We start from the raw sequence: 11,208 nt of genomic DNA, 5'->3' as shown, positions 1-11,208 counted from the left end.
AAGTTTAGTTCTAATACTTTATGAGTATTAGAAACCCAGGGAACAGAGAACATGACAGATTTATGGTCAGAAAACCCATTGTCAAATACCTCAAGATCGTACGGAGAAAAGCCATATGTCAGCACATGATCAAGTGTATGTCCCAACTGGTGAGTGGGGACATTCACATGTTAATCTAGATCTAATGCATTTAGCAAAGTAATAAATTCTTTGGCTAATGGGTCCCCTGTGCAGCATACATGAACATTAAAATCACCAAGAATCAACAGTTTGTCATATTTCGGTGTAAATTCCCCCAAGAAGTCTGCAAACTCATTTAAAAAGTTTGTGTTGTGTTTTGGGGGCGGTATATCAGAGCAACCAAAAGTGGGAAGTTCAGATCCAGTGTAAATAGCTGCAGCTCAAATCTCCGATAGTCATTTATCACAGTTGACCGGCAAGAAAGTTTGTCTTTAACATCAGTCAGGTGATATTCATCTGCAGAGCAATGCCCAGAAGCAGCATCATCAGTACTCTCTAATCATCTGTAATATGGGTGACATGAAAACCACTCAGCTCGGCTCCCTTTCTACATTCGGTGAGGTGGGGATTGATGTCTGTCTCGTCTGCGCTCTTCCTGGAGGTGTAGGTGGATTTCCAGCGGAGGAGAATGATCCTCTTGAAGTATTTGACAGTGTTGTTCTTTACACTGACGAAGCAGAATGTGTTGATCATGCTGTTGCTCATGGCAATGCACTCGATAATGTAGAACGCCACCAGAGAGTTCCTCTCGCGGGAGATGAGTGTAGGGTGGAAATCGCGCAGGATGGTGTAGCCATAGTACGGAGCCCAGCAGAGGATGTACGTCATGAGAATGCCGATTAGCACCATGACCGTCTTCCTGCGGCAGCGCAGGCGTTTGCGGATCTGCTCTGTTTGGTAACCCGGCACGCTCTTGAACCAGAGCTCTCTGGAGATGCGCAGGTAGCACAGGGCCATGGTGAGGACAGGCACCACGAACTCCACGGCGAAGATGAACAGGTAGTAAGAGCGGTAGTACAGCTGCTGGTCCACCGTCCAGATCTGGGCGCAGAAAGTCTTGCTGCGGTTTGCTCCGTGGGGGACTCTGGTCGTGGAGGCGAAGTACGCGGAGGGAATGGAAATGAGCACCGGGACGATCCACACCCCCGTTATGAGGCAGTATGCGGTCTGGTGCTTCATTCTGGGCCTCAAGGGATGAACAATGGCCATGTACCTAAACACAACAACAATGATTAGTGGGATTACGCTCAATTTCCATTCTCTACAAGACAAATTGCATAAAAACCTGCATTTTAAAACACTGGTTTAGTGCTGCACCATGCACATTCTCATTCAGTCATAGACACTGTCATAATATGCGAGTTTAGATAATTATAGGTGTCAGTGTTATATGCCTAGTAGTGGTGGTGGACAGTAATGGAGTATTTTTTACTTTTTACCAGGGCTCTGAACCGGTTCAAGGAACGAAAACGAAAACCGGAAACAAACAAAATTTTGACAGGAACAGAACCAGAAACAGAAACTAAATAAAATTGTATAGTTCCCACGCTCTTGAACCAGAGCTCTCTGGAGATGCGCAGGTAGCACAGGGCCATGGTGAGGACAGGCACCACGAACTCCACGGCGAAGATGAACAGGTAGTAAGAGCGGTAGTACAGCTGCTGGTCCACCGTCCAGATCTGGGCGCAGAAAGTCTTGCTGCGGTTTGCTCCGTGGGGGACTCTGGTCGTGGAGGCGAAGTACGCGGAGGGAATGGAAATGAGCACCGGGACGATCCACACCCCCGTTATGAGGCAGTATGCGGTCTGGTGCTTCATTCTGGGCCTCAAGGGATGAACAATGGCCATGTACCTAAACACAACAACAATGATTAGTGGGATTACGCTCAATTTCCATTCTCTACAAGACAAATTGCATAAAAACCTGCATTTTAAAACACTGGTTTAGTGCTGCACCATGCACATTCTCATTCAGTCATAGACACTGTCATAATATGCGAGTTTAGATAATTATAGGTGTCAGTGTTATATGCCTAGTAGTGGTGGTGGACAGTAATGGAGTATTTTTTACTTTTTACCAGGGCTCTGAACCGGTTCAAGGAACGAAAACGAAAACCGGAAACAAACAAAATTTTGACAGGAACAGAACCAGAAACAGAAATTAAATCAAATTTTATAGTTCCGAACAGAATCGAAAATTTGAAATGGCCATTAACCGGTTAATAACTATATTTTATCGTTCCATTTAATATTTGAAATGTGCTGTCAACTAATCAGGAATTCAAGTAGTACGGCCTATGCAAATGTGAAACTGACGCATCCAGCCAGTGAAATGCCCGCTCAGCTGTGAACTCATCATAGGTAAGTCGCAATGGCAATGCATTAGAGTTTATCTGAGGATAATTAACCGGTATTTTTTCTAGGAAAACCGATTTCGGAATGATAATAATACAGAGGAACGCAGGAACAGAAACGTTAAAATATCGATTCTGCTCGGAGTGAACCAATTGGATTTTTTGTTGTTGTTGTTGTTGTTTTTAAGCCCTGCTTTTTACTAGTATTTTTTTTTACTCCATTACATTTCATAACAACATTTCTATCATGACAACTCTATATTACAATGTTAATGTATTGTTAATGTTATAATAGATCTGCCACGCTGCTAAATTCGATATCGTTGTTGTTGTAGATTTTTGCTGATGCTGCAAAGAAAGTACAGGAACTTGTTACTGCCAATGCATATGCCGATATGGTGCTATGAGTATTTAAGACATACTGCTGCTGCACAAATAACATATACTGTTACGAATTCGGTTCATGGACTTCCGTTTATTCACCACCAGATGTCACACTTTCCATTACATTGACTCTCGCACTACACAAACTGTTGCATAGCACCCCGGACTACATTTCCCATCATTCTTTGCACAATTTGCACACTGCCCTGATTGCACTCATTGCACACAGCTGTTTCTAATTACCTCATTCACTATATAACACCCACTCTAACCACCTTTCTCTGCTGAGTATTGTTTAGCCTGTACCCCTTTCCGAGTCTCCGTGTTTTCCTTGTTTTGCCTTGCCTTGCCTGTTTTTGCGGTTTTTGATCTTTGCCTGTTTTCCTGTTTTTTTCCCTCTCGTCTCGCCCCTGTGATTCTGTCTGCCGATCGGTGACCTACGCTAACCCTAGGACTATTCTTGTGTTTTGCCCGCCATATACCTGTTTGCCATTGTTTGACCCTGCCTGTTTACCACATCTCTCTATTAAAAGCTTGCAGATGGATCCACACGTCTCACGTCTTGTCAGCCCCGTTACATATACATTATAATAACCCTTAGCAGATCGATACAGGTGGAGCTGGGGAGGTGGAGGGCTTCAGAGGAACCAAGTCGGTGCCAAGTCATTTAACACTGTGAATATCATTATTTGCATTAACGACCCATCAGCCTGCACCATCTGGAGTTTCATAACAGAACTTGGCATGTTGTTCCCAGTTATTTTGAACTTAAAAAATCACCACCCCCTCTAAAGACGCAAGAGTGATGTCTGATTCATGAGCTGATTCTTTCCAAAAAACCTGTTGGATTGGTCCTCAAATCACACTGAACGATTCAATTGCAAACAAGACTGATCTGATTGCAGCTGTTCTTGAGCCAACTGATCTGGTCAGTATGAGCCAAGAACTCGGGTAATGCTGGAGCTTGAATGTGGCATGAAAAGTAAGTCACTGATGCCCAATTTTAGTATTGATTATGGTAAATAAACATCATATTTTGATCCCTTGGTTTATTGAGCTGAAGAAATCACCATGCAAGAGTACATTTACATTTAATAATTTAGCAGACGCTTTTATCCAAAGCGACTTACAAATTAGGACAATAGAAGCAACAGGGGTGTGAAGTAACGAATTACAAATACTCACGTTACAGTAATTAAGTAGTTTTTATCAGTAATTGTACTTTTTTGTGTAGTTTAAAAAATGTGTACTTTTACTTGAGTACTTTTTAAGTGATGTATCGGTACTTTTTCTCCGCTATTTTCCTCCGTTTGTGGTCGTTACATGCTTATTTTAATTTAATTTTTATCTATCAACGTGATTGGATAGAGAGTAATAGGTCTCATGACTTTCGGGGCTCAGCAAAGAGACATGCGTGTGGGTGTGGGTTGGCAGTCAAAATTAAAACTGCTGGATGAAATATATTCTTCATTCTTTATGACAAATAAGATAATGTGAATTACAGAATGTACAACGTTTTTAAAATGTATCAATTGCAGTGTACAGCGTTTATTATGAGGGGGAAGAATCCACAGCTCAGTACTCACTACTCAATACTCATGAGTACTTTTAAATAGGCTACTCTTTTACTCTTACTCAAGTAGTTTTTTGGACAAGTACTTTTACTCTACTCACTCTACATTTTTTGGAAGGTAATGTACTTTTACTTGAGTATATTTTTTTCAGTACTCTTTCCACCACTGAGAAGCAATCAGACCAACGAGAGAGCAAGAGAATACAAGTGCTGTGACAAGTCTCAGTTAGTGTAGCACAGTACACATACGTTTTTATTTATAATTTTTTTATTTTGAATAGAATAGGATAGGTAAGTGCAAAGAGTGATGTCTGATTCATGAACTGATCAGATTGCAGCTTTTCTTGAGTCAATTCACTGATTCAATGATCTGGTCAAAATAGCCATGAAACGGGATATTGCTGGAGCTTGAATGTGTGTCTGACTGATGGCGTGAAATGTAAGTTACTAATGGAGAATTTTAGTATTTATTATTGTAAATAAAAATCTGATTTAGGTCATGACTGTCAGTTGTTTGTGAAGTAAATGTAAAATGTTAATTATTAGGTAAAACAGCACAAATTAATGCCCTTGCATCTTCCCTGTTGCCATAGCAGTGTCAAATGATATCAAACTAGTATGTTTGCAAAGAGTTCTTCTTAAAACACTAAAGCATTTTCCCCATAGTATCGTTATAGCCGCATTTATTCAGATTTTTGTTTTCCCTCATTTTTAAAAAAAATACTATATTTTACTTGTTTGCACACTTAAATTATCAGTAACTTAAATTAATATTTTGTACACTAAAGTTGAATGTTTTAGTATATAATAAGTTTTTGCAATGAAGTGAAAAGTTTGCTTATTTGCAGATCTACACACTAATAGACACTAAATTACTAGTCTGTTGGCTAGAATAACTAATACACATGGTTCATCGATTTACTATTAATACTTAAGCACATTAAAATCCAGTACTTTTGTACCTTTACTCAAGTAAAATGGAAAACAAGTATGTTTAATGGAGAAACATTTTATTATGGTGTCTGTACTTTTACTCAGTTCATGTTAAATGGTAATGTTGTTCCCCACCCATGGATATACATTACTGGATGGAGATGCCAGGATGCCAGTAAAATATGCCAACTTCAGGTATATATTTGAACATTATTGCCACCTATGCACTGCACACTGACAGTGTTTTTGAGTCTTGTGTGAAAGCTAAAGTTTCCTAATACTTCAACACGTTTCTTCTGCTGAAATGCAAATCTGGTTCAGTGTGTTCCATTTGTCTTATTTAAAGGGGTCATAGGATGCTACATGCACATTTACAAGTTGTTTGAACTGTGTGTTGGCAGTGTGTGTACACAACCACCCTATAATGATAAAAATCCACCCAGTGTTTTTTTTTAAATCTGGTTAAATGTTTTCCCCTTTCTCAAATCGAGCCGATCTCAGATGCCTGTCTGTGTGACGTCACACAGACAGGCCCCTCCCACAATAGTTTGATTGACAGTGACGTTTCAGCACAGACTGTACTGGTGTCTTACCTTAGACCCGCCCTGAGTGCGCTGTCATCAGTCCGCCATTGTTTCACCGCCGGAGCAGATGTAGACAAGAATGACTCTTAAGCGACTGAGGGGTTTTGTTGTTGGATGTAATAATGAACATAGCAGTCGTCATTTACTCCCGACATCTGAGCCGCTGAAGACGCAGTGGATTACATTGTTTCTGAAGGGAATGCGGCCCCCGATCTACATAAATGCGTCTATGTACGCGCAAATCATTCATGATCCAGCCTCATCTACAGAAGAAGTGAGTATAATGTTTTTTAATGAATCTTTGCAAATCGCCTTTCCTAATAATGTGCTAATTAGCAAGTTTCACGATGAATGCGGCTAAAGTAAACAGTCTCTCTGAGAGCAGCTCGGAAGAGAGGGGCGGGTTCAGCAGAGCTCATTAACATTTAAAGGAAAATGCTACAAAAACTGCTTGATCTGAAAAGCGCTGTTTTTGACAGGGTCTTTTACACTACAATTGAGAAATTTTAACCAAGCTATGTTACAGACTTTTCAATAAGACCCTAAAGAATCAAATCAACTTGTGGAAAATGGCCATCCTATGACCCCTTTAAGGATTTCTATCAGTAGATCAGAAGCTTCACATGTAAGCCATCCATAATTTAATTTTACTTGATTATGGACTGTCAATTAGAGTCAAGTCAAATGGCGAGGCAGATTTAATTATAAGTGGTCCTCACATGGCCATTATCAGAATTAAAAAAAGACTGTGAATAATGTTCAAACAAACTGGGTCCTGTCAAATTGGAACTGTGTAAAATGACTTATTAATATGAAATGCCACGGGAGACTTCAAAAGCTTCAAAAAATAAAATAATTCTCACGTCTAACTGCTGTAGAATTAGTACAGGATCCGTAATGTACTCTTTATTCTCTTGTTTTAGCAAAATTATAGCTCTCAGGTACAGGAAAAAAATGTATCATTAATATTGTCAATATTTCCACATATTTTATTCCATTTCCAGCTCTTTGAGCAGGCTTATGTAAAGAGCACATAATTGTTGTTTCCTCTGGCCATATTTTATAGGGAAAGGATAAAGAAAGCCCACACAGAAGCAGCATTTTAAACAGTTTCTTGAGTGCCCGAAGGATTCACTCACATTATTAAAGAAATATTCCAAGCAGTCCTTCATTTGTCTCCACATTCTGACATGGTTAGGGAGATTTTGTTGAATAAAACATAGTTAAGACACAAAACTCTGAATGGATGAGATGTGTTTGAAACTAACGAACACACGGCTGTGACCGCACATTTGATCTTAATAGAAAAGTTTGGTCACACTTTCTATGAAGCCTGTATTTATAATGTTTTATAAATGCATTCTCAAAACATTATAATAGATGCAAACACTTGTCTTCATGAATAATCATAACAACAGTTTTAGTAGTACATTATGAAGGATCTAATTATGTGTGGTTATCACATTTAAGAGTATGATGATTTTCAACCATCTAAGCCATTGATAAAAGTATTATAAGTCTCATATCTTGACATTAAGATCTGTACAGATTCTTACTACATCTTATGAGTGGTTAGGAGTGTTTCTTCATACCTGTGAACTGAAGGTAATGTGAGTTTCACTGTAAGCTCACTGGTAACCTTTTTACATACAAAACAATGAAATATTGTTTTGTGGATATTAAAACTAGAAATGTTGATAGTAAATGTCTCATATCCCATTAGTAATATCTCATGGCTGTTTTAAAGAAGACTTAACTCACGTCACATTAATCAAAGCAAGGACCACTAATACATATTACGACTGTCACGAATCCTGTCCATGCACTTCTGTTCGCTCACCACTAGAGATCACCCACTCACTACTATGGACTCTTGCACCACACTAACTGTTGCACTTCACCCCGGACTACAGTTCCCATCATCCATTGAACTGATTACACATACACAGCTGAAGGCACTGATTACACAAAGCTAAATCCAATCAGACATGCTACATAAGCCATGTACTTCCTCTTTCTCACTACTGAGTATTGTAAGCGCATATCGCTACCCTAGTTGATAGCTACTTTACAGAGCCAATTCCCATTCCTAGTTTGAGTTCTAGTTGTCTAGTCTAGTCTCGTCTAATTTCCTGTTTGCCTGTTTCCTGATTTTCGCTTGTCCTGGATTATCCCTCTCGTCTCGCCCTGTTTGAATACTGTTTGCCCCTCGCCTGGACCATAGCCTGTGTTTCGTATTAACCCTTTGGAATACCCTGTTTGGACATTGTTCGCTGGAGATCGACCACGACCGCTCACTGGACTATTGTGACTTGCCCTCAATATACCTGTTTGCCATTATCTGACCCTTGCTTGTTTTGACTTTTTTGTAGGATAAAAGCTTTGCATATGGATCCGCACGCCTCTCGTCTCGTCGGCTCCGTAACAACGACCACATTATAAAGCCTGCTTACAAGAAGATTTGTAACAGTTTATAAGATGCTGTGCAGATCTGCCCATCTAATGCATTACAAATACAGGCTTCAAAGAAACTGTTATGCAAAGTTCATCTAAAAACTACACTTTCATCAGTTTACTCACTTTCATGATGTTCCAAACCTGTTATTATTATTCTTTTTTAATCTGACTTTATGCCTGGAATAGTGCGTTTTAATGAATGCAGATACGAATGAGATTTCAAAGTTTGGCAGAAGGGAAAACTTTGGTTTCCTCACGACACAAAACTATTGCATGGCATCAGAAGACTGGGAATACAGCATCTCGTATAGACCCAAAGCTTTTTGTGCTATTTTTGAGTTGCTGTTCTTATGAAGTATTGCATCATGGAAAAGAGCTGTATAATACTTCTTAAAAAATCTCCTTTTTTGAGCCATACTCACAAGAAAAAGGGAAAAAACGTGTGAGTAAACCATGAGAGAAATGATATTTTAGGGCTGTTCCATTGTTTGACAATTGCAAACTGCTAGGCTTATGATTTATTTTCTATTGTTTATTATGAATATTACGAACATTCAATTCATGGGCAACAGCTCTGGTGGACATTCCTGCAGTCAGCATGCCAATTGCACGCTCCCTCAAAACTTGCAACATCTGTGGCATTGTGCTGTGTGATAAAACTGCACATTTTAGAGTGGCCTTTTATTGTGGCCATCCTAACGCACACCTGTGCAATAATCATGCTGTCTAATCAGCATCTTGATATGCCACACTTGTGAGGTGGATGGATTATCTCGGCAAAGGAGAAGTGCTCACTAACACAGATTTGTGAACAATATTCGAGAGAAATAGGCCTTTTGTGTACATAGAAAAAGTCTTAGATCTTTGAGTTCAGCTCATGACAAATGGGGGCAAAAACAGTGTTGTGTTTATAATTTTGTTCAGTGTAATAACTCACAGCCTCTCAAGGCTTATTGCTTTAATTTACTGCTTTAAGGTTGAAGCTCTATTGCCTTTATATTTGTTCTCAAGTACAGCTCTGTATTTTTAGTTTCTCTTGTTTTCATTTGATTTGTTGCCACACAAGGATGATGCACAGCAGATGATTAAATCCTACTGAATAACTAGAAAGCTGGAAATATTTTCTCACAATCATCTGTCTGAGCAGTATGGGAAGTGCTTTGTTCAGGAAGCACGCTGCATAATGCATGAATCTGAAAGCCAATGATAGTTTGCCCGCTGAATAAGCCACAGCTGAACCCTTTTCCTTCCCACTGTCTAGCCTAGCGGGACTGAAGAATGACATCTAAATCACACCAACCTGTCAACGGCGATGGCCAGTAAGGCATTGGTGGACACATAGAGAGACACAGTCCTGAGGTAGTTGACGGAGGCACACATCACTTTCCCATGCTCCCAGGAGAGCTGCTTGACCACATAATAATCCACCAAGAAAGGACAGCAGACCACAGCCACTATGAAGTCGGAGATGGCCAGGTTGGCGATCAGCAGGTTGGTGAGGTTCCTGAGTTTCTTGTATCGGGCCAGAGTGGCTATGAAGAGGAAGTTGCCGAAGCCGCACACCAGAATGATGCAGACGAGCACGGCTCCGATGACGATGGTGGCCACGAAGTAGGCCAGGCCCTGCGTGGTGTCCGGCATCTCCTCTGCAGGAACGCCATAGTCCATGTCGTAGAAGTCTGTGTATGTGTTGTGAACGTCCAGAACGGGCACCTGGCCATGAGGGTACACGGCCGCCAAGTGAGTGATGTTTGCGTCCTCCATGGAAGAGGATCGAGAGGAGCCGGTGAGCTCTGATGGGTTTCTGCTGTTGTAAGTCGCCCAATCTTTTTCTAGCAGTCAGGGGTCATGATCCAGGAATGTTCTTGTCTTTTGAAATGGTTTCAGATTTCATTTCCAGTAGGAGACAAGCCACACATGAAACACAAAACATAAACACTGACATTACTGCAGGATAATTGTGTTTAAATAATTCATGAAATATTGTGTTTAAAGAGCAGTTCACTCAAAAATGAAACCTGTGTCACTGAAAAGGAGTCTTATTCCAGAGTAAATCTCTTCACAGAAGCATTTGAATGAACTCATCAAGTCACTGACTCACTGTAGCACTTAGTTAATAACTATGATTTCTGTTTTTCACATTAAGCTACCGTGGCTTCAGAAGACTTAAAATATAGCTTTTATAAAACTTCAAAGGTGCTTTTAGTTTCTTGAAAGTATCATTTCCCTTTCACTATAAATGCATGGAAAAGAGCAACCATGTATTATTCAGTTTCATCTTTTGTGTTGGAAGAAAGAAAGTCATACAGAGTTTTGGAATGACATGAAGGTGAGTGAATATTCATAGATTGTTCTTTTGGCAGTGAACAGTTAAACAAATCTTCAAAAAAAGTAAAACTATGTAAGTATACAAATAAATAAAATAAAACAAGGCAACAAAGCAGTAATAAAATGATGCATCTTTGCAAAGCAAAAGCATTCGGAGTGTAAAATTTGCCATTTTGAAAAATGATCTCTTTTCAAACAATTTAAGGTCGTACAATTAAAAGAGTATGATGCTTATTTCAAACCAGAAATAAATGTCATTTTAAAGTATTAAACATTTTGCCACCCTGGCACCACCACAACATGTAATATCCTATCAACATTTTCCTTTTACCTATACGAAACATGCATAAACAATACATAATAATAAAGGATATTCATACTGCCTCATGATGCATAATGTAAAGCTTTACATATGTAATCACCGTTATAATTTCATATCATAAATGATAAATAGTATGATGCATTGTAACACATGATTTATGAAGCTGGATGTCAATCATTATTTTATCATGATGCACCATTTGCTTTAATGGTACATTCAGAAGAGGTATTATAATGTACTTACTGTAACTGTT

General features: G+C 39.5%; 1 protein-coding gene across 1 annotated transcript; it reads right to left on the bottom strand.

The window, feature by feature from the left end:
- Positions 1–516: 516 nt before the first annotated feature.
- Positions 517–10,069, bottom strand: prokr1b (prokineticin receptor 1b). The gene is made up of 2 exons (XM_016246531.1): positions 9,606–10,069; positions 517–1,234 (listed from the first exon to the last, which is right to left on the bottom strand). Exons 1-2 carry the CDS (start codon positions 10,067–10,069, stop codon positions 517–519), a joined length of 1,182 nt encoding a protein of 393 aa, XP_016102017.1.
- Between the last annotated feature and the right edge of the window lie 1,139 nt (positions 10,070–11,208).

This window comes from Sinocyclocheilus grahami, unplaced genomic scaffold, assembly GCF_001515645.1.
Source record: "Sinocyclocheilus grahami isolate Dianchi unplaced genomic scaffold, SAMN03320097.WGS_v1.1 scaffold801.1, whole genome shotgun sequence".
Taxonomy (NCBI): Eukaryota; Metazoa; Chordata; class Actinopteri; order Cypriniformes; family Cyprinidae; genus Sinocyclocheilus; species Sinocyclocheilus grahami.
The sequence above is the reverse complement of the archived record's forward strand: the minus strand, read 5'-3'. Positions and strand labels throughout refer to the sequence as shown.